The sequence below is a fragment of the Hyla sarda genome, chromosome 1 (genome assembly GCF_029499605.1).
Source record: "Hyla sarda isolate aHylSar1 chromosome 1, aHylSar1.hap1, whole genome shotgun sequence".
Lineage (NCBI taxonomy): Eukaryota > Metazoa > Chordata > Amphibia > Anura > Hylidae > Hyla > Hyla sarda.
Window position 1 is genome coordinate 315,763,572 of NC_079189.1, and position 23,848 is coordinate 315,787,419.

Genomic DNA, 23,848 nt, shown 5'->3' on the forward strand with positions numbered 1-23,848 from the left:
GGTGAGGACAACGATGGAATTTCTGTGCGGAATTTCGCACGGAGATTCCGCAGCAGCAGAGTCTCATTAAATTTCAATGTGAATTTGCTGCACTGTTCACATAGCAGAATTTCCACACTGGAAACATCTGGTGCGGAAATTTAAATTCTTGTGTCCGCAGAAAGAATAGACATGTGTATTCTTTTTGCACACTCTGCATGAAAATGCATTGCTGTCTATGAGACGGCGCATTTCAGAGCGGTCCTAGCATGGCATGTTCTGCCGGCCCTCTGCAGTCAGAGAAATGTCCGCACAGAGATTTTCCACGTGGACATAGCCTGAATGTGGTATACTTAATACTTATGCGTTGTCTTTTTTTCTGTTTAGTAGAAGATCAACAAACTGAAGAAACCAGAGACCAGTCAAACCTAAGCTACAGAGAAAAGGTGTGTTAACTTTCACTTAGTATCTTGTGATGTTGTATTATGTATTGTATCTTGTAATAACAAGCAGTTTGCCGCATACAACTTAGATGACCAGTTCTTTCTAGTGATTTGTGAAGACTGAAGTATCTAACAATGACCGTAGCATCTACAGTATTGGGTAACTGTAATGGGTGACACTTTTTTGTTTCAACAATTTTCTGCCTTGTGTAACAGAGGAGTTAATGAAAATGTAAGATGACTATAAATCATTGGTGGAGTCCCACCTCTGCAGGAGCAGTGATGTGCAGCGAAATTAACCCCCTTGCTCTAGACTCTATGCAGGGACCCAATGCACATTACGTGGTCTTGTCCCTAGAGGAGCTTTTCTAATGCTGCTTGTTTCCTGAGAGTATGGGGACTTTAAGTGAACCTGTTATTTGCAAAAGTTTAATTAGTACAAAATTTTGTTAAGTAGTCTATCCCACATGTCTGACCTACAATGGGGCCCATCTTCTGTAGTGAAGCATAGATCACAGCAAGCCATAAAGTAAGCTTTCTGGCTTCTCCTGTCTTGTTCTAATGGTCATGAGGGTCTAATTGTTTTACATCTCTGTAACGTGAAATGTTTTTGGAAATAACAGGGACAGATTAAAGGGGTATGCCAGGATTTTTTTTTATTTGACTATGCCACAGGGGCTGTAAAGTTAGTGTAGTTCTTAATATAGTGTCTGTACCTGTGTGTGACGGTGGTCTTGCAATTCTTCTGGGATTCTTGGCCCAATATTTATTTTTAACAGCATACAAAATTACTCAGGTCTTAGGTTTTCCCAGATTGCAGTGCGGGGGAGGGACCGCTGGGTGGGAGAGAAATCATTCTGCAACTAATTGTGGTTTTGCAACAGCTGGAGGCACCCTGGTTAGAAAACACTGGTCTTTTGAATGGAATGCAGCTTGTGTTTCAGTCAGTGATGTGTGGGAGGGAGGAAGTGACCTACAAACAGGGAACTATGGTATTTGTAGTTTTAGAGAATGAACTCCAACAGGAGATGCCCAGTTCACAAAAAGATAGCCACAGCATTATGGTAATCTCACAACATAGCCATTTAGCCCCAAGACAAGCCCAGATCCTTCCTAAGAATGTTTATTACTGTCTGGCATGTATGTACTAAAATCATCTTATGGTGGTTAACCCCTTTTAATGTTATGATTACGTGATAAGGTAATGATATGATAACTGTTACATATTACCTGATGACGTAATATAGAATGTACCTAACTGTGCTTGGGTGGCTTTCTGCTGGATCCTATGCATGTCCGAATTGTTTACGTTTATGTGTTAAAGCCCTGGAATCTATACAGTACTAAGAATTTAAAGGGATTTACAGGGGTCCAACTGGACAACAACTTCTCAGATGGAATTCACCCTGCTAACCACTGTAGGTTAAGCTGCTGAAAGGAGAAATAAAACTTTACACAGTACCCATTGTGTCTTTATGTAGAGAGGGACACAACAGCTTTCTGCTAGTGAGCGATGTTATTCCAATTTGGTGTTATTGTTTGGTTATTGCCTGACTAGCAGTTTGCTGTGAAGGTGTCAACAGCATGTTTACTTCTTGTGCTCGGACCACCTAGCGCTGTAATATATACATGTTCATGATGTTTAAAAAAAATAATCTTTTTATAGGTTGATGCTTTGATTGAAGCCTTTGGAACAAACAAGCAGAAACGTGCTTTGAATTCAAGAAAGCTGAACCAAGTCGGCAGTGAAATTTTAAGTAAAGAAATGGCTAAAGCAGCTGAAGTGATCATTGAGTCCAGAGGAACAACAGGCAAGTACTACATCTGGACAGTATGCAAGGGGTTTTCTATTAAAGTAATGTATTCCCTATTTACTAGATAGATGATAAATGTGTGATCACTGTGGGTCTGAGGCCAGTCCCAAAGTGCCTCATGTAAATGAAGCAGCAGTGCTATGAGAAGGACAGTGGAATGTCATTGGATTTAAGATCCACAGCAATGGTTATTATTGCCATGAATTCAGCAAAGAGATGTGGATTAGCGCCAGTGAATCACCTCGCTTGAGAATCAGCTTGCCACAGTAAGGCGGAAATAAGTGTGTTGGCTATGGATTGTGTAGACAAATGCTACCGAGGACTTGCCTATAGCAAATCTTTGCCATGTAAACATGGCCTTATATACTTCACTAGTCTGGTTTACTGCTCATACATTGAAAACAAATGTAAATGTATTCATATGTACAATATGGCATAGCTGTAGACTTCAATAGGCAGAAATTAGTATACGCTTCATGGAGGTAAACATTTTATAGATGAGCTAAAATAGTTAATTAATCTATCCCACATAGAAAACTTATATTTGGCTGAGCATAAAATACTGTAAACCAGTACCGGACATAATCTTAACCCCTTTGCCGCAATGGACGTTCATTAACATCCATCTGCGGCTCCCGAGGTATGACGCATGCTCAGCAGGTGAGCGCGCATCATACCCGGTGGGTCCCGGTTGCTATAGGAAACCAGGACCCTAAAGCCGGACATCGCCGATCGGGCTGATGTCAGGCATTAACACTTTAGATGTGGCTATCAAACTTGATCGCCGCTTCTAAAATGAAAGTAAACATTGCCGGTTAGCTCAGTGGTGCTGTTGGGGACTGCCGCAGTGAAATCGTGGCATCCCGAACAGCTTGCAGGACGCAAGGAGGATCCCTACCTATCTGCCTCCTCTCTGTTTGATCGCCGAATGACTGCTTTGTGCCTGAGATCCAGGCAGGAGCAGTCGAGCGGCGATAACACTGATCAATGCCATGCTGTCAGTGTAGGAAATCAGTGTGTGCAATGTTATAGCCCCCTATCGGGCTATAATGTAGAAAAAAAAAGTGAATAAAAAAAAAGTTTAAATAAATGTGATTTAACCCCCTTTTCCCATAAAAAAAAATGTAAATAAAAATAAACATATGTGGTATCGCCACATGCGTAAATGTCCGAACTATAAAAATATATTGTTAATTAAATTGCCCGGTCAATGGCGTATATGTAAAAAAAAATCCAAAGTCCAAAATTGCGTATTTTTGGTCACTTTTTATAACATAAAAAAATGAATAAAAAGTGATCAAAAAGTCTGATCAAAGCTAAAATGGTACCGATAAAAACTTCAGATCTTGGGGCAAAAAATTAGCCCTCATACCGCCCCATATACGGGTCAGAATAGGACCTTTTTCAATGTATTAATTTTAGTTCATGTAGTTATAATTCTTTTTAGTAGTAAAATAAAATCCTATCAAGCCTATATCAAACCTATATAAATTGTGTATGCTTGCGACCGTATGGACCTACAGAATAAATAGAAGGTGCAATTTATACCAAAAACTGCACTGCGTAGAAACGGAAGCCGCTAAAAAGAACAAAATTCCTTCTTTTTTTTTCTTTTTTTTTTTTTCAATTTTGCCCCACAAATATATTTTTTTCTGGTTTCGGCATAGATTTTGTTGTGAAATTAATAGTATTACAAAGTAAAATTGTTGGCGCAAAGAAAAAGCCCTCATATAGATTTTTAGGTGGAAAATTTAGTGTTATGATTTTTAGAAGATGAGGAGTAAAAAACAAAAGTGCAAAAATGAAAAATCGCCAAAGAGAGAAGGGGTTACAAGCGGGTCTCTAGTATGCTTTCATAGTTAGCTATAGTGCTCCAGCCTGAATAGTTGGCTCACAGGGTATTTGGAGCATGGTATATAAAGGTTTTTAGCCTGTAAGTATAAAGGTAGATTAATCTTATTTTCATAGCAAATTAGTAAGTATTAAATATATTATATAAGAAATTAAAACATAAATTAGATTAGAAAGTTGTAAACTTTCTCATGTGATTAAATGTGACAAGCGATGGCAGTACAAAAAAAAAGTAGTAATCTTTCTGGTCACACCGGACCATTGCTGCTGCTACTTTGTGCTGCCCAACTGGTGGGGCCCCATCGATGTCTCTGTAGCCAGTCATAGCGGCCACTGATTGGCTGCAGCTCTCCATGCTAAGTGTATGGGGATATCATCAGGGAACTTTCATTGTGCAGTCCAAAGCAAAACCTACAAATTTAAAGGGGTACTCCGCCAGGTGACATCTTATCCCTTATCCAAAGGATAGGGAATAAGATGTCTGATTGCGGGGTCCCGCCTCTGGGGACCCCACAATCTAGCATGCAGTACCCACCTATAAGTACTTCTGGAAGCACTGGAGGTTCTCAGTCTTTTGCTTCCCGACCACGGGGATGGATTATCGTGACGTCATGACTCTGCCCCGTGTGACATGAAGCCCCGCCCACCTCAATGCAAGTCTATTTAAGAAGAACTCCCCCTTATTCAAACAGGATTTTGTGGGACTGATTTTAAGCCCATCATACATTATGCATTGTGACCATTTTCATTGAGAAGGCCACCCCCATAGAAAATCACTTTTCAATGCTTTTCAGTTGTTTTCGGAAGTTTTGTCAAATGACAGGTACACAATCGGCTCCAAATACTGCAAGACATAATATATTAACTCATGTAACTGATATGAATATTTTGATTAATATGCACTACCTTCCATTACAGAATTGGTGCAAGAAGTTGCAGTCAAGAAAGAAGAGGAGTCCTTTTCACTGTTCTTGCCTTTATGTAATGCTAAAGCAACCAAACAAGAGGATGTTTACAGATTTGATGATCGTATCCTTCTATAGTGTAAACTAAGGCAGGCGTCATGTGGGGGTGTCCTCTTCCACTGATGCTTGTAATACCTTGGGTGTCATGTGGACCATGCAGGAAATAACATATAAAATCTCTATATTGACCATGGTGAGCACAGGGCTTGTTTAGAGGCATAGAAACTGGAAATGTCTCTTTGGCATAAACTTCCAATACTCTAATGTTTTTTTAGAATAAGGTTTGTGGGAGATTACCGTATATACTCGAGTATAAGCCGAGTTTTTCAGCACGATTTTTCGTGCTGAAAACACCTCCCCTCGGCTTATACACGAGTGAACTCTCCGCCTGTCAATCCCTTCTCAGTGGTCTTCAACCTGCGGACCTCCAGACGTTGCAAAACTATAACTCCCAGCATGCCCGGACAGCCTGTCGGCTGTCTGGGCATGCTGGGAGTTGTAGTTTTGAAACCTCTGGAGGTCCGCAGGTTGAAGACCACTGCGGCCTTCGTCATCATCCAGACCCACCATTTAGTTTTGTACTCCCCTCGGTGGGAAGAAAGGGTGAGCTGGTCCGGGCCATCTATGCTGCAGGGACTGTCCAGTGGGGAGGGTTAGTCGTTCTGGGCTGTCCATTTTCACGGGGAGGCCCTCTTCTCCGCTCCGGGCCCGGCTCCGGACTAGTGACGTTGCCTTGACGACGCACAGGGACGTCCCTGCAGCATAGATGGCCCGGACCAGCACTGTGTGCTGTTTGAAGAAGTAGCTCATAAATATACATAATGTAGATCTGGAAATGGAGATCATGTGAGCAGTATGACAATATTATCTGTATGTACTTTTTCTTAACCTAGAAGTCCTCCCCCCTGCGGAATATGCATCTCTCGAAGAGGTTGCTGCTGCTTTTAGAAATCTCACACCAGGGGAGCTCCAGGAGAAGAGAGAAAAGAATGAGTAAGCCAACATAAGCGATTCATCTGTTATGGTGGACACCACCTGTAATATAAGAATAATTCAGAGTCAATGTGAAGTGTGAACCCCTACTCCTAAGACCCTCAGGGTAATAGGGTTATTTTCACTTTCACTCTGATTTATTCTTATACAATGTGATCACTATATTTTCTAGCCCTGTTTATTTTCTCTGTATTCTTTTTGGTCATGCCCAGTTCACACACACATTTTGGGGTTTGCGTAACTTGTTTTTGTGGCATTTGAACCTAATAGTGACCACAATAGACAGACAATTAGAGGAATGTGTTCTTTTTAATGTTTTTATTGCATGGTGCTTTGTTTACAAGGAAGTATTGCTTTATCGATGCATACTGCATCAGATACATGACAATTTTAGTGCATATGAGACTTTCCAAAAGCTAGAAAATGACTCATAAATTTGTGCTACAATTAGAAGTCCCCAAAAATAAAACTGGAATTCTGTTAGCTATGCCCCTCAAGTTAACCCTGGGCCAGTTGCATTGCTGATCTTGTTAGGGTGCATGCACACCACGTTTTTGCAATACTGTTCCCGTATCAGGTTTTTGATGAAAAACGGATTCCTCAAAACCTGACTAAACTGTATCAAAATGTGTGTACCAATTTCAACCCATATACGGTTTGAAAAATGATGTAAGGTTGCATCAGTTTTTTTGCGGAAAAAAAATATGTTTTTAACTTTTCACTCCATTTTGAATAGTTTCACTTGTTTGATTGAAATTCCAAGAAAAAAAACTGTGCAAAGTTAAGAACCGTATGGTGAAAACCAGATGGAACCGTATGCACATATGGTTCTGTACGGTTCCCATTGACTCCCATGTTGAAAAAAAAATACGTATACGGTTTAATACGGTTTTTCACCTGGACCAAAAAACGTGGTAGACTACAGTTTTGGTACGGGTAAAAAAAACAAACAAAAAAACCCAAAAAACGTATAAGACGCAAAACGGACAAAACCGGATGATGCGTTTGACATACAGTTTACAATGTTAAGTCAATGCATACGGTTTTCCATACGGTTCCGTACGTTTTTTAACTTGAAACCGTATATGGGAAGTGTATAGTAAAAACGTGGTGTGCATGCACCTATAAAGAAAGGAGAGAAAAGTTGCCGATTTTAGAGCAAATATGACCTGTGCTAATTTGACTTATTTCCACCATAAAAAAATTATTCTCTGGAAACCTTAGATGACATTTATCATTGTCTTTAGACAGTTTTTTGTGTCTAGAAAAGGCGCAAAATAGGCACAGGCAATGTTTATTTGCGCTTTTTTTGCACCTTTTTGTTTACACATTTCTGCTGGTTTTGAGTTGCAATCCCCTGATTTTGGCAATACACGTGATATGGAATGGATTTGTGAAAAGGAGCAAAGTCATTGAAAAGTCTCTAAAACTACACCAGCCCAGACTAAGCTTAGCTTTTTGGTGTATGTGAAGAGAGAAATTTCAGAAAATGTGACCTGCATAAAATTCATCAAATGCTCTGTGACCATTTAATAAATGTGGTGCTCCTACACATTACCAGCACACAAAGGTGTAGAAAATGCTTCACTTACACCTACAATGATAAATGCTTCACTTACACCTACAATGATAAATGTGGGCCATGTGTGAGCCAAACTTCTGTAAACAGCAAGTGTGGGACGTAACTGGTCTATTTGTATGGTCCATCTTTTGTAGAAGACTACCTGAGTGTAAAACTTATACAATGGGTTTGCAATGTGCATTCTTAAAGGGAACCCATCAGCTTTATGCTGCCCAAACCACAGACAGCATAATACTGGAGCAGACATTGCGAACCCACCAAACTATAAATTGCTCTGAGATGCCGCTGGGTCCTGGGTAACGAGTCCTCATGGTGGGTCTCTGTGGCTACTCTCTGTTTGGCCAGCTTTAGTGACGTGTCTCTCCTTAGCAGTGTATATGGAGAGACACGTCTCTCAAGCTGGCCAAGTGGAGAACAGCCGCCATGACCCGCCCCAAGGACTAGTTAACTGGGTCCCGGTGGCATTTTTAAAGGAAAACTTTCAGCTTGCTCCCCCCGCACTAACCAGCCATACTGGCTGATAGTGCGGGGGACGCTGATCAGTTTGATTCCTACCGTGCCTGGATTCGTTTCACCTTTTGGGCGAAATCTTCGATTTTCTGTATATGGTGCTAACAGGCACAGGCGGGGTAACTGGCACTCTGACGTCATTGCCGCTCGTCCACAGCGCCACCCAGCTCATCAATATTCCTCCCCTCCCTCCGCCTCTCCCTCTTCTTTCCACTCTGTAATAAAGAGGGAGAGGTGGAGGGAGGGAAGGAATATTGATGAGCTGGGTGGCGCTGTGGACGAGCGGCAATGACGTCAGAGTGCCAGTTACCCCACCTGTGCCTGTTAGCATTATATACAGAAAATCGAAGATTTTGGACGAACGGCAGGACGGATCCGGGCACGGTAGGCATCAAACTGATCAGCGTCCCCCGCACTATCAGCCAGTACCTCTGGTTAATGCGGGGGGAGCAAACTGACAGTTTTCCTTTAAACTGATGACAGGTTGCCATTAAGCATGTAGTGCTGCTGCTTCTGGTGGGTTTTCTCAACAGATGAAGCGCACTATTTTGATTGTTATCCTCCTCCTCCTCCTCACTAAAATTATGTAAAAAAAAAAAATTGCTTTTGCCAAAATTGGTTCACTGTCTGACATGTTTGGGAGTTCTCAGATACCCTGACATCTGTTAATGGATCAGGTCTATTGGGTTCCCATGGAGATATTCTGCTGTCTAAGGAGATTGGTTACTCCCCTCACCCAATTGACATCATGCACGCTTGGCCAAAATATAGAGTCTGCAGTTAATGGTTACATAAAAGCACCTTTTGCCATTTTGTTTTGTTCTAGGCATGGCTCTTATGTACTGCAAGAACTTGGAGAACTTAAGTTTGCAAAAGACATTGACAGACATGCCCGTGCCTTGTGGTATTCGGACACACTGATAAAAATGAGCAAACTAAAGATGGTGAAACGGAAGGGTAAGCGTCAATTTTACATATTTATTGTAAATGCATTTGCTCATCTATTCCCTTTTATCTCCATCTCCTGTATCTTAAACTATGAGCTAAAATGTTTTTTGGGATGCCAGTGACATGCGCAGTGTAATCTCGCCAAACGTTGGCTAACTTGGTCACTGTAAATATATCCGGAACTATTTACGTATACCATCATTTCTTTGTTTTCTTTGTGTTACGTGTACAACATGAGGTGAGACAAGGTTATCGTTTTCTAAGAAACTGACAAGGAAATATCTTTGTCATTTCCTTATTAATTTGTTCTTAAAGTACTCTTCCTCTATTCCTCACCAAAACATAGTTTTTTTTATTTTTTTTTTTTTGTTTTTTTTTTCCATTTCTTGTTGAAACAGATTTGAAACAGACTTTTTAATTGCAAGGGCTTAATTTTACACGGAATGTTCATTAAGAGAACCTGTTTTATCTCCCCAAACCATGATGGGTGATGGATGGAGTGAGCGTAATACTATGATTTACTCTAAAATGCTCAGTCCTTTCAGAGAAATCAGTGTGAAATAGCTGACTGGACCCAGCTAAGAGAGGGAGAGGGTTGTACCTTGCAGCTGCTCCCCGCCCAACATCCTTAACGCCCTTGCGTCCTTTTACTTAAAGACGCAGGGCGTAGCTGTGCACCCTGGTCCCGTTTCAGGGTTTGAAGGGTGCTCACAAGCTAAGCGTACTTCATACCTGGTGGGTCACAGTTGCTATCATCAGCGACGACCCAGGGTTAATGCTGGACATCGCCGTTCGGGCCGATGCCTGGCATTAACCCTTTAAAAAGTTGATTGCGGCGTCTGAAATGTTGATAAAGAAATGATCCCAGCAGCTCAGCAGAGCTGATCGGGGCCATCGCGGTGAAATCGCTATGTCCCGATCAGTTGAGAGGACGGTGAGAGGGCCCTTACCTGTCTCCTCGCCGTCCGATTGGTGCTCTGATGTCCCCAGCCAGCCATGGCAGGCTGGAGCAGCAGAGCACCAATAACGCTGATCAATGCTCAGCATTAAACAGTGTATGCAATTGAAAGATAGCCTCCTATGGGGACTTAAAAAAAATTAATGTGAATAAGCCTCTCCCCTAATGAAAGTTTAAATCACCCCCATTTATTAATAAAATAAAGTAATTAAAAAACACAAGTCCAAAATTGTGCATTTTTGGTCGCTTCATATACCATAAATATTTTTATAAAAAGGATCCAAAAAGTTCCATCAAAACAAAAATGGTACCGATAAAAACTATAGACCACGGCACACACAATCAGCCCTCATACAGCCCCATTTACGGAAAAATAAGTTTTATAGGGGTCAGAAGTAAAATAACATAAATTAGGTATCCTTGTAACTGTATGGACCTACAGAATAAACATATGGTGTCATTTTTACTGAAAAGTGCGCTGCGTACCGAGGAGGAAAAAACGAAAATTGTCCAGGTCCTTAAAGGAGTACCCCTTTATGGCCAAATGGGCCCTTAAGGGGTTAAGTGACTGGTCTGTCCCATCTTTTTATAGGGGGAAACATGTCACTGAAAATCGAAGGGCATAAGATGTACCATGAAATCCAAAAAATATTTGCGGGCGGAAATTTATAAGGAAACTGCAATTTTGCTAACTTTGGGGGGGGGGGGGGGGGTTGTTTTTAACTCAGAACACTTTCTATAGGCTAGTGCGATTAAAATGATACTCGCATTATATAGTTTTTCTATTATTGTACTACTTTTAAAAAATACAATTTTTTTTTTATTACTAAATTCATATGTATAAAGTTGTCCTTTTCTGACCCCCCCCTTTTTTTTAGTGTAGTTTATATCGGTACCATTTTTGTTATTTTTGGTGTTTGATATTTTTTTTTTTATTTACGTCGTCTACCGTGTGGGATCATAAATATTATATTTTTATAGTTTGGACATTTACGCACGTAACGATACCAAATATGTTAACGTTTTTTTTTTTTGTAGAATTGAGAAATAAGGGGGATTTATTTTTTATTAGGGGAGGGAGTTTTATATAATTTTAGAAACTTTTTCACTTTTTAAGACCCTTTAGACTCTGTGATTGGCATTGATTACAGCGCCTAAAGGGTTTGTATCAGTTTTGCCGCTGCCTGTCCTTAACAGTGAGTGTCTGGCTCATGATGGTAGCTGACACCCACTGTTCTGAAGCGAGTGCAGGAGCCATTTAAGGACTCGGGGAGGACAGATACGCCCTTCGTCCTTAACAGGCTAAAGTGACAGTGGCCATTTGAAGAAATTATCTTACATGCATTTTGTATGGAAAAATCCTCTGTGCAATTCGACTATTTCAGTAGGTGATGAGCTAAAACTACGTTATTTTGTGTATGGTTTAGATCTTATTGCTATGGGATGCCCAAGTATTATAGCTGGAAGCCTTTTGAAGAACTTCACTGTCCCAACATTCAAGAATGAAAGGTGAGTCACTGCTTTCTTTTATATATAAAATATGCTGACAAAGCTTTTTTTTTTTTTTTTTTGTTAAAGATTGTATAATCGGAAAAATGACATATTTGACTATTCTATATTATTTTTATTTTGAAACTATCCATGCACAGTTTTCAGACCTGAGAGCCTGTTTTAGTCTCCTGCCTTCATGATAACTCATTAGCTCCCTGCAGTTGTGCTGATGGGTTGACATAAGGAGCCCCTCACTTTGCCCAACTACCGTATTTATTGGCGTATAACACGCACTTTTTAGGCTAAAATTTTTAGCCTAAAGTCTATGTGCGTGTTATACGCTGATAAGCCGCTGCTGTTCAATGATTTAAAGTGGGCGCTTTAAATCTATGAACTGCAGCGGCTTTGCAGGTGCAGAGACCTGCCAGCGCTGCCGGCTTCTCTGCCCCTGCCTGCCCTGGGGTCTAGAGCCCTGCTGCCGGCCCTTCTCTCCCCCTGGCTATCGGCGCCCCTGCCCGTTCTCTCCCCCTGACTATTGGTGCCGGCGCCCCATTGCCGGCGCCGATAGCCAGGGGGAGAGAAGGGGCAGCGGCACCCATTGCCGGCGCCACTGCCCCGTTGCCTCCCCCCATCCCCGGTTGCATAATTACCTGTTGCCGGGGTCAGGTCTGTGCTGCTTCAGGCCTCCGGTGTGCGTCCCCTGCGTCGTTGCTATGCGCTGCACGGTGCGGCACCGATAGTCTGGGGGAGAGAACAGGCAGCGGCACAGATAGCCAGCGGGAGAGAAGCGGCGGCAGCAGGGCTCTAGACCCCAGGAAAGGCAGGGGGAGAGAAGCGGGCAGCGACGGCCTCTCTTCCCCTGCCTTTCCTGGGGGTGTATCGGGGTATACATGCGCACACACGCACCCTCATTTTACCATGGATATTTGGGTAAATAACTTTTTTTTTACCCAAATATCCTTGGTAAAATGAGGGTGCATGTTATAGGCCGGTGCGTGGTATACCCCGATAAATACGGTACTTACATGCTTCAGTTGCAATGGACTGAGATACCTTGGGGTGTCTGATGTATGTCTCTCTGTAATTCATAGTTCCTGCAGTTATCCTAAAATAATGCCTGAGTGCTTTCAGCAAGTTAAAGGGGTGGAAAACAATTTTTTTTTTCAGATCAACTGATTCCAGAAAGTTAAACAGATTTGTAAATTACGCCCATTAAAAAAAAAATCTTCCGGTACTTATCAGCTGCTGTATGTTCTAGAGGAAGTTAAGTTGTTTTTCTGTCTGACCCAAGTGCTCTCTGTTGACACCTCTGTCCATGGCGGGAACATGGGCGGAGATTTCTGCAATTCGCCCTGGCATGCTGGATATCAGCTTCTGGGCCAAATCCTGACTGATCAAAGTGTTTATCACAATTTCTGTTTTTGTTTGTTCATCCACTTTTTTAAGGATTGACCATGGATTCTCAATGGCCTTGAGATCTGGGGGTTTCCTGGTTCCCAAAATTTCAATGTTTTGTTCACTGAGCTACTAAGTTATCACTTTTGCCTTATGACATGATGCCCCATCATGCTGTAAAAAACGTTCATCAAATTGCTCTTGGAAGAAGTTACTCTTGGAGGAGGTTTCGATTACAATACTTAAATAGAAAATAAACATGGTGTCACCACTTACATAAAAAGACAGAACAAATACGTTATTTCCTTATTTATCCTGCACAGTAAATAGCGTTCATAAAAAATCCACAATGCAAAAATTGCATGTATGGAATCATATGATATTAACCATAGGAAGAGGTTCTGGATTATTCATTGAGTTGTAGGCTTACGCATAACTTTATCTTTCTTTTCTAGGATTCTTAATTCCATATCAGCAACTATGAAATGTAAAATTGTGTCGTATGTCCTAGCCCTGGCATTGCATATTTCTGATTTTCAAGTGGATCTGACGTTATTACAGAGGGATTTACAGCTTACAGAGGACAGGTATGTATGAAAGCAATGAGTGTATATGTACTCTGAGGATAGGCCACTAAGCTAGCCCCCTTGTTTTGTAATACTACAGGGCTAATGATCCCTGAAGTCCTAATTGTGGTCCTGGATAACTCCTCCAGAGAGGTTACTTGACTCCAGAAAAATAGAGCGAGTCCCAAGTGTCAGGAAGTTGGATACATTTTTTTTTACCCTATTTCTAAAACCGCTATATAGTTGTATGTCTAGATTCCTGGGGTGGGGCTGATCACATGCCTTTACAGAGTTTTGGAGTTTTATTTCCATCTGAAAGATTCCTGAATCCCTCAGATGGGTGTGCACAATTATAATGAGATGGAGAGATATGGGTGGGCTTATCGGGCCGGAGGGGTGAATAACTTGCATCCATGTAGTACACGCTCCATTCCCTTCAATCTGAAATAGTCAGCTACTTAGCATTTTTAGAATTGACCACAGGTAGAGGGACCTTTCTTGTTGGAGGCCTCATATGTGCACAGATGAGCAGTCATATGACTGTCTTTTTTGTTTTATTAAATCAATCACCCCCCATCATACAACATTGCTGTCGTGGCAGAAGTCTATCTTCAGATAGATATGTTAGTAGTGGCTTATATAGCCCATGCTCCTGTTAGTACATTTGAATTATTGCGATATGATCAAGGAGAGAATGAAATCCGGCCACTCACCATTTTGTGCCTTCAAACTTCTTTATTAAACGAATGATTACTCACATACATGCAAGGGACTGGGACAGATCCAGGGGGGTACAGATAGGCAACAAGCTCCGTTTCGCACTTACAAGTGCTTTCTCCGGACATACCTATGGAGCATGTTGCCTATCTGTACCCCCTGGATCTGTCCCAGTCCCTTGCATGTATGTGAGTAATTCTACGTCTAATAAAGAAGTTTGAAGACACAAAATTTTGAGTGGCCGGATTTCATTCTCTCCTTGATCATATTGCGATTTTTATGCCACTTCAATCCTGAGCACTGCCATACGTCTATCTTGCAGTAATAGCCCTTATCCCAGTATTCATATCTCCACCTACACCGCAGTGCCAGACTACTTTGTATGCTGTTTTACTTTTATATAATTGCCTTCTGTGCCGAGTCCTATGTAAGCCATACAGGACCTCACTATGATATATAATTTTTTTTAGAAGCACGCAGACTTGTTATCACATGTGCTTTTTATGTGTTTTTCATAGGATCATTGAAATCGCTAAAGCTTTGAGATTGAAAATAAGCAAGAGATTGATGTTTTCTGACTTGGTTCTGGGAGAAGGGCACAAAATGGGTGTGTTGGAGCTACCTTTGGTGGTGTACAAGCCGGTGAGAGGGAGAAAATCTTCAAGAAAGTTATGAGAAAACAGCTATACAGATTTTCTTACAACTACCACCTACGTTTTTACTGTTTGAAAACACAGAAGCCAGATGTCACATGGGAATGGAGACAAAACTGATCACGTCTCATTTATACGCTTTGGTACTGCATATTGCTTTTTATTTCCAAGTTATAATCCACCAGTTTTGACATCGCTATATTCTATAGCCAAAGTGCTGATGATGGTTTGTTGGCCCTTGGAAAACTGCATTGGAATAATAAAAGAAATGTATTCTGACTTTTACCTCACTGTAACCATGGTGGGATCATTTACTTTAGTAGACCAAACTACTCTACTCTACTACTTTAACTTTGTAGTGTCTTGATACTCAAAGAACTTTTCTGGCATCTCAGATGGCACTAATAAAATTGTTTTGGCCACCCCAAATTGTTGGAGTATCTTCCTATAGGACGTGGGGCGTATGCATACGCCCGTGGGAATTCCGGTCCCCGCCGCTAGCCGGTTTGGAACCCAACCGGGATGCCTGCTTAAATCATTCAGCAGGCATCCCGGCACATCGCCCAGGGGCGTCCTGAGACCCCCCTCCCGTGTCGGCGATCGCAGAAAATCGCATGTCAATTCAGACATGCGATTTTCTGCTATTCCGGGCTGATCGGGTCTCTGGTGACCCGATCACCCGGAAAATAGGGATGATCGGAGCGGTCAGTGACAGCCCCGATCATCCTGAGGTGTAGGAGCGAGGTCGCAGTGCTGCGATCTCCTCCTATCCCCTGCCATTGGTCAGGTGGATAGGTGGGGGGGGGATAAAAGTGAAAGTAAAGTGATCTTTACTGTGGCAACCACTAGGAAGGCCAAACTGCAACTCCCAGCATGCCCAGACAGCCAAAGGGAGTTGCAGTTTTGCAACATCTGGAGAGTCACAGTTTGATGACCACTGTTACAGTGGTGCCCAAATGGTAGCCCTCCAGATGTTGCTAAACTACAACTCTCAGCATGCCTAGACTGCCCAGGCATGCTGGGAGTTGTAGTTCTGTAACATCTGTCCCTTCAGATTTTGCAATTTTCATGACATTTTTTAAAATTGCTTCTCTACTTTGAAGCTCTCTAATTTTTTTTTCCAAAAGCAAAAATATGTCCATTTTATGATGCCAACATAAAGTGGACATATTGTATTTGTGAATAAAAATAAAATTTATTTGGAATATCCATTTTCCTTACAAGTAGAGAGCTTCAAATTTAGAAAAATGCTAAATTTTCATGACATTTTGGGATTTTTCACCAAAAAAGGATGCAATTAACGCTGAAAATTTACCACCAAAATAAAGTAGAATGTCACGAAAAAAAAAACACTCAGAATCAGAATATTCGGTAAAAGCGTTTATTAATTCGTAAAGCGACGGTGGTCAGAATTGCGAAAAAGGGCTCAGTCCTTAAGGTGAAAAAGGGCTTCGTCCTTAAGGGGTTAAAGGGGTATTCCAGGAATTTTTTTATTTTACTATGCTACAGGGGCTGTAAAATTAGTGTAGTTCATAATATAGTGCAGTGGTTCTTAACCTTGTTGGAGGTACTGAACCCCACCAGTTTCATATGTGCATTCACCGAACCCCTCTTAATTGGGAAAATAAAATATGATTTTTTCAAATTCAAAATATAGGAGGTATATATTTAAGTATATATTTATACATAGGTGCACAAAATGAACAAAACCATTAAGAACAAAGAACAAAACCATGAAAACATGATTTTCACACAAAAACATAATGAATATTTACTGCAAATCAGTGTGACTTCTGCTCTTGTCTTTCAGAGACCAGTTCAGAAATGCGCGGCTTTACCTTGGCAAGTACCTGGAGGTCAACAGGTTGAAGACTACTGATGTAGGCAGTGTTCCACCACAGACATACAGCCTCCAGCCATATAAAGTGTATGGCTGGAGGCTGTATGCCTGTGTACTGCCCACTTCAGTGCTCCGACCACCGCTCCAGCTATAGCAGTAGGTCTCGGGACCGGTGGTCGGAGCACCGAAGATGACGTGCCGCTGGTCACTTACCAAGCTGACCAGCGCGCGTCTTCCTCCTTCTCTATCCTTCGGTCCTTGGCGCCTTCGTTTTCATGGGCGCGCGCACGGGACGTCAGTGATGTCCCGACGTGCGCTATGTCCCAGCGGCCCTGCGTTTTTAAACTTAACGCGGGGCCGCAGGGAGTTAATAGTGTTGGGGGGGGGGGGGGGGGGGGATTGCCCCGTCGCTACAGAACGGGCAAACACAGACTCTGCTCGGGGCCCCAAGCAATTGCTTGGTTTGCCTGTCCTGTTGTGACCTCCCCCACCGAACCCTCGGGACTAACTCACCGAACCCCTGGGGTTTGATCAAACCCAGGTTAAGAACCACTGATATAGTGTCTGTACCTGTGTGTGACGGTTCTCTCACAATTCATATGTGATTTTCACCCCAATATTTATTTTTACCAGCATACAAAATGACTTCAATGGGTGGAGCGATCGCTTGGTGGGAGAGAGATCAATCTGCAACTAATGCAACAGCTGTAGGCACCCTGATTGAAAACCACAGGTCTTTTGAATGGATGCAGCTCATTTATGTTTGAATGGGTGGGGTGGCTGATGTGTGGGAGGAAGGAAAATGGAATGATGGGATTTGTAGGCAAAAGAAGAAAACTGAAACAGGAAATACCAGTTCACAAAAAGCTAGCCATTGTGTTAAGGTAATCTCATGACATAACCATTTAGCCCAAGACAAGCGCAGATCCTTCCTAAGCATGTCCATTACTGCCTTCCAGGTACGTACTAAAATCACCTTATGGTGGATAACCCCTTTAAGGAAAACATGGGTGTAATCGGATACTTCATTTGAGAAAATAAAAAAAAATTCAAGTTGTTAAAGGAAAACTGACAGTTCAGCTGAACTGAACCCAATACACAGGGTTATAGTAATGGTGAACCTGAGTGAAATGATTATTACTTACAAACATCGGTCCAGCCATTTCTGAGTTATAGGCTCCGTTGCGAGTATGCAAATATGTCCCTTTGTGCAATGGAGGTGAGAGCCAGCTTTCCAAACTTACCTGCCTCTGCTTCCTCCTTGCTCGGCCATCTTCTGTATATGTATAAATCTTCACTCTCGTGTGCTCATGACATGAGAGCCTGCGCCAGCGTATGAGAGGAAAGAAGCAGGGAAGCTTGGAAAAGTTGTCTGCCACCTCCATTGCGCTAAGGGACATATTTGCATACTAGCAACAGAGCCTGTAACGGCTGTACTGTTTTTTGTAAGTAATCTATCATTTTACTCAGGTTTACCGCACCATAACCTAGTCTATTGGGTTTAATGTGGGTGAACCAGCTGTCAAATTCCTTTTTAAGCTTGAAACTGAGTTGTTGTTTTTTCTTCCCCATTAAAGTGTACCTGTCATCAACAAAAACTTTTTATATAATGTAGATAATACCATTATATGTATATTTGTAATGTACATTGGTTAAAAAATATGTATATTTTTGTCCCTGCAGCTACTGCCTGTGTGTCTCTATGAGGAGTCCAAATACAGGAAGTGTGGGTGGACAAGCATGGCGGCTGGAAGTCCCATTACCTGCTCGGGCCGTCATCCCAGGGTTTTCTCCTCTAGTCTGAGATCGAGCAGACCTGAGAAGAAAATCACCGATAATACTGATCAGTGCTATGCCTATACATAGCACTGTTCAGTATTATGCAATCTAATGATTGCTATACAGTCAGGGCCATAAATGTTGGCTCCCCTGAAATTTTTCTAGAAAATTAAGTATTTCTCAGAAGAGGATTGCAGGAACACATGTTTTGCTATACACACGTTTATTCCCTTTGTGTATATTGGAACTAAACCAAAAAAGGAGGAAAAAAAGCATTTTGAACATAATGTCACACCAATAATCCAAAAATGGTCTGGATAAAATTATTGGCACCCTTAACTTAATATTTGGTTGCACACCCTTTGGAAAAAAATAACTGAAATCGGTCGCTTCCTATAACCATCAATAAGCTTCTTACACCTCTCAGCCGGAATGTTGTACCACTCTTCCTTTGCAAACTGCTCCAGGTCGCTCTTATTGGAAGGGCGCCTTTTCCCAACAGAAATTTTAAGATCTCTCCACAGGTGTTCAATGGGATTTAGACCTGGACTCATTGCTGGCCACTTCAGAACTCGCCAGTGCTTTGTTGCCATCCATTTCTGGGTGCTTTTTGACATATGTTTGGGGTCATTGTCCTGCCGGAAGACCCAAGATCTCGGACACGAACCCAGATTTCTGACACTGGGCTGTACAGTGCGACCCAAAATCCATTGGTAATCCTCAGATTCCATGATGCCTTGCACACATTCAAGGCACCCAGTGCCAGAGGCAGCAAAACAACCCCAAAACATAGTTGAACCTCCACCATATTTCACTGTAGGAACTGTGTTCTTTTCTTTGTAGGCCTCATTCTGTTTTCGGTAAACAGTAGAATGACGTGGTTTACCAAAAGCTCTGTTTTGGTCTGATCTGTCCACAATACGTTTTCCCAGAAGGATGTTGGCTTACGCAAGTTCATTTTGGCAAAATGTAGTCTTGCTTTTATGTCTGTGTCTGCAGTGGGGTCCTCCTGGGTCTCCTGCCATAGCGGTTCATTTCAATTAAATGTTGCCGGATAGTTTGCGCTGATACTGATGCTCCCTGAGCCTTCAGGACAGCTTGAATATCTTTGGAACTTGTTTGGGGCTGCTTATCCACCATCCAGACTATCCGGGTTGAACCCTTTCATAAATTTTTCTCTTCCGTCCACGCCCAGGGAGATTAGCTACAGTGCCATGGGTTGCAAACTTCTTGATAATGTTGCACACTGTGGAGAAAGGCAAATCTAGATCTCTGGAGATGGACTTGTAACTCTGAGATTGTGGATATTTTTCCACAATTTTGGTTCTCAAGTCCTCAGACAGTTCTCCTCTTTCTGTTGTCCATGCTTAGTCTGGCGCACACATACACACAATGCAAAGACTAAGTGAACTACTTTCCTTTTTATCTGCTTTCAGGTGGGATTTTTATGTTGCCCACACCTGTTGCTTGCTCCAGGTGAGGAGCATCACATGCTTGAAACAATCTTATTTTTCCACAATTTTGAAAGGGTGCCAATAATTTTGTCCAGACCATTTTTGGAGTTTGGTGTGACATTATGTCCAATTAGCTTTTTTTCCTCCCTTTTTTTGGTTTAGTTCTAATACACACACAGGGAATAAACATATGCATAGCAAAACATGTGTTACTGCAATCCTTTTCTGTGTGAAATACTTAATTTTCTAGAAACATTTCAGGGGTGCCAACATTTAAGGGCATGACTATAAATAGTCCTCTATGGGGACATAAAAAGTGTGAGAAGAAAAAAAAAAAGTTAAAAGTCCCGACCCCAATAAAAATGCAACTTTCCCCTTTTTGCCATTTTATCCCAAAAAGTGTAAAAACTTTTTAAATAAAAATTAACTATATTTGGTAAATGTCCAAATTATCAAACTGGTTTATTTATTTATTTTTTTTAAAGCTGCACAATAATAGAAAACCGTATAACATGGGTATCATTTTAATTGTATTGACCCACAGAATAATGAAAACATGTCATTTTTACTGTAAAGTGTACAGTGTGAAAAAAAAAAATTTTTCCCCCACACAAATTTTTTGGTTGCGCCATACATTGTATGGTAAAATGATTGTCATTACAAAGGAAAATTGGTTGCGCAAAAAACAAGCCCTCATATGGATGAAAATATAAGTTATGGTTTTTAGAAGGCAAGGAGGAAAAAACAAAAATTGGGTGTGTCCTTAAGGGGTAAATACATTGGAACAAAGTGTTAAAATAGTAACATCATTCACAATGGGTTTGTTATTAGGTGGACAGTCTACTTCTGCTTTGGTACAAATGCTCTCAAAGTTTGGTGAAGCCTAAAATTTCATGAAAAATCTGCAGTAACGCTGTCCATATGTGAACTTCCTGAGGCATCCGTTAAACCTGCCATATGGTCTAACACCTATAGGGTAGTTTATCAGTTTCCATATTTGATTCCATAGCTTAGTTTAATATACAGTTCTGGTTTTCCTTTTTTTGTTACTTGCTAAAATTACCTCCATCTAGCAATGGAAGACTTTGGACACATTTAGCAATGTACTCACGGACCCTGGTCCCTGAGCTAGGACGAGAGCGGCCATGATGTCTATGTAAACTGCGCATGTGCCGCGACTTGCAGGTCCCTGTGTGTCTGCTCATAGTGGTGGATTGATGCTACAAGCAGACCACGCAGGTGTAAAATACGCTGCGGATCCCTTACGTGTCACCCTACCCTTTAACTGGTTCTGAATTGTGCTTATTCAACTTGTTGCTCAGGATAGGCCATCAATGTCTGATCAGTGGGGTAACTGTTTAGACAATCAAAAAACAATTTAAGATTAGATGCTTTCGTTGTATTTTTCTTCATTTATCGTTGTCTTGTTTTATTAAAAACAAAATGGTTTTTTTTTTTGTGGAAATGCCAAATTTTATTTATTTATTTTTTACCTTGTGGCATATTTTCACTGCGTGGGTCACATGCAGGGAGCCCACTCAGTGCCTCTTGGTGTTTTGGGCAGCAAATATACCAAAACAAAATCCCCTCCCAATGGTAAATACAGCGACATAATCTCAACATGCTGTGATTGTGGGAAACTGCCAAACACAAGAGCATGGAAAAAATACCAAACGCAAAGTAGGTTTGGCATTGCAGACTTCCTTATTTATTTCCTGCTAACATCTAGCCGATGTTTTTGATGCAAAAAAAAAAAAACAGTGCGGCTATTGTTTTTTTTTTTGGGGCATTTTAGGGTACATCCTTGCATATTTTGCAGAAGCAGGGGTAGGAAAACCGGCAGCAGAAAATCTGTGAACGTACTCTAAAAGAACAAAGCTTGTAACCATTATCCCCAAGATGTACTGCTGGTTGATCTGGAGCATGTCTACAGCCAAGGAGCACTGCACACATAGATCCCTATGCATTCTTTGCTAGTAGATGCTCTCTCTATATGTAAGATGTCCAAACACCATATGTACCATGGCTATATAAGCAAAGCATCAACCCAAATTAATAAAAGTAGAAATGAAACAATGGCACTCACCACTCCCAGAGATTTCCGTCTCAATTCATCGGTTATCCATGTGCATACATAGAGTACTGAGGCGGGGAGCGGCAACGGACTAAGCAGGGGAAAGCGGTAAGCACACTAATCAATACAAGCAGGGCTGTATTTTTCACTTGACACCAGAGGGCCTGTGTTGGGGCAACATTGCAGAGAACAGCACTTTAAATGAGTTGAAAAAAATATAATTTTGTTGTGGCTGCTACCGCCATGCAGTAGCCTGGACAAACAATCAACTTCCCCCTTTGAATCCACATGGGTGAGAACTATGAATTTTACCTGCATATTTACAGCCTCAGTGGCCCTTTATGTTGTGGATTCATGATTGATTTCACCCCTTTCTGTGTGTAGGGGGTAAGTTCCACTGTGCAACAAACTACGTATGCAGTGCATGCACTTTATGCTGTGCAGATGACATTTACATGAAAATTCTGATAAATCTGGCTCGCTGTAATGGGTGTATTGAGTATTAGTGCCTAGAGCAGCACAAGCTGTAAATACAGCCTGAATACAAGTACAGAACAAAAAGACTGACAATCCTTGGGGTGAATTTACGCATGACAGATTTGTTGTAGAAATTTCTAAGACTGAAAATATGTTCAATTTAAAACCATTGAGTTGTTGTTTTTTTGACCATTGAGTTGGGATTTTGGCCCAATCCTCCATACAGGCCTACTCCAGATCCTTCAGGTTTCGGGGCTGGCGCTTGGCAATATGGATTTGTAGCTCCCTCCAAATATTTTCTATTGGGTTCAGGTCTGGAGACAGGCTAGGCCACCCCAGGACCTTAAGATGCTTCTTTTCTTATGGAGCCATTCCTTAGTTGCCGTGGCTGTGAGTTTCAGGTCATTGTCATGCTGGAAGACCCTGCCACGACCCATCTTCAATGCTCTTGGCCAAGATCTCACGGTACATGGCCCCATCCATCCTCCCCTCAATACGGTACAGTTGCCCTGTCCCCTTTGAGAAAAACAACCTAAAAGAATGATGTTTCCACCTCCATGCTTCACAGTTGGGATGGTGTTCTTGGGATTGTACTCATTCTTCTTCCTCCAAACACTGCGATTGGAGTTTTGACCAAAAAGCTCAATTTATGTCTCATCAGATCACATGACCTTCTCCCATTCCTCCTCTGGATCATCCAGATGGTCATTGGCAAACTTCAGATGGGCCTGCACATGCGCTGACTTGAACAGGGGGATGTTGCGTGCACTGCAGGACTGATGGCGTAGTGTGTTACTAATGTTTTTCTTTTCTTGGAGACTGGCGGAGATTTATCAAAACCTGTGCAGAGGAAAAGTTGACCACAGCAACCAGATTGCTTCTTTAATTTTGTACAGGCCCTTTTAAAAATGAAAGAAGCGATCTGATTGGTTGCTATGGGCAACTTTTCCTTTGCACAGGTTTTAATAAATCTCTCCCTGTGGTCCCTGCTCTCTTCAGGTCATTGACCAGGTCCTGCCGTGTAGTTCTAGACTGATCCCTGACCTTTCTTGTGATCATGGATGCCCCATGAGGTGAGATCTTCCATGGAGCCCCAGACTGAGGGAGATTGACTGTCATCATGAACTTCTTCCATTTTCTTATAATTGCGCCAACGGTTGTTGCCTTCTCACCAAGCTGCTTGCCTATTGTCCTGTAGCCCATCCTAGCTTGGTGCAGGTCTACAATTTTATCCCTGATGTCCTTACACTGCTCTTTGGTCTTGGCCATTGTGGAGAGTTTGGAGTCTGTTTCATTGAGTGTGTGGACAGGTGTCTTTTATACAGGTAACGAGTTCAAACAGGTGCAGTTAATACAGGT

At 41.8% G+C, this 23,848-nt stretch overlaps 1 protein-coding gene across 2 annotated transcripts in view; it reads left to right on the forward strand.

Annotated features, from left to right (window-relative positions):
* The window catches only part of POLR1E (RNA polymerase I subunit E), a 36,992-nt gene extending 21,707 nt beyond the window's left edge, over positions 1 to 15,285 (forward strand). The window contains exons 5-12 of one of the 2 annotated variants that reach the window (XM_056518309.1): positions 367 to 425; positions 2,089 to 2,233; positions 5,006 to 5,116; positions 5,949 to 6,045; positions 8,964 to 9,094; positions 11,471 to 11,552; positions 13,385 to 13,516; positions 14,731 to 15,285. In XM_056518309.1, the coding sequence (XP_056374284.1) occupies positions 367 to 425; positions 2,089 to 2,233; positions 5,006 to 5,116; positions 5,949 to 6,045; positions 8,964 to 9,094; positions 11,471 to 11,552; positions 13,385 to 13,516; positions 14,731 to 14,887 (914 nt within the window). In that variant the 3' untranslated portion in view covers positions 14,888 to 15,285. The remainder of the gene's footprint in view (positions 1 to 366; positions 426 to 2,088; positions 2,234 to 5,005; positions 5,117 to 5,948; positions 6,046 to 8,963; positions 9,095 to 11,470; positions 11,553 to 13,384; positions 13,517 to 14,730) is intronic. The other variant, XM_056518310.1, reaches the window with a different exon arrangement.
* The last annotated feature ends 8,563 nt before the right edge of the window (positions 15,286 to 23,848 follow it).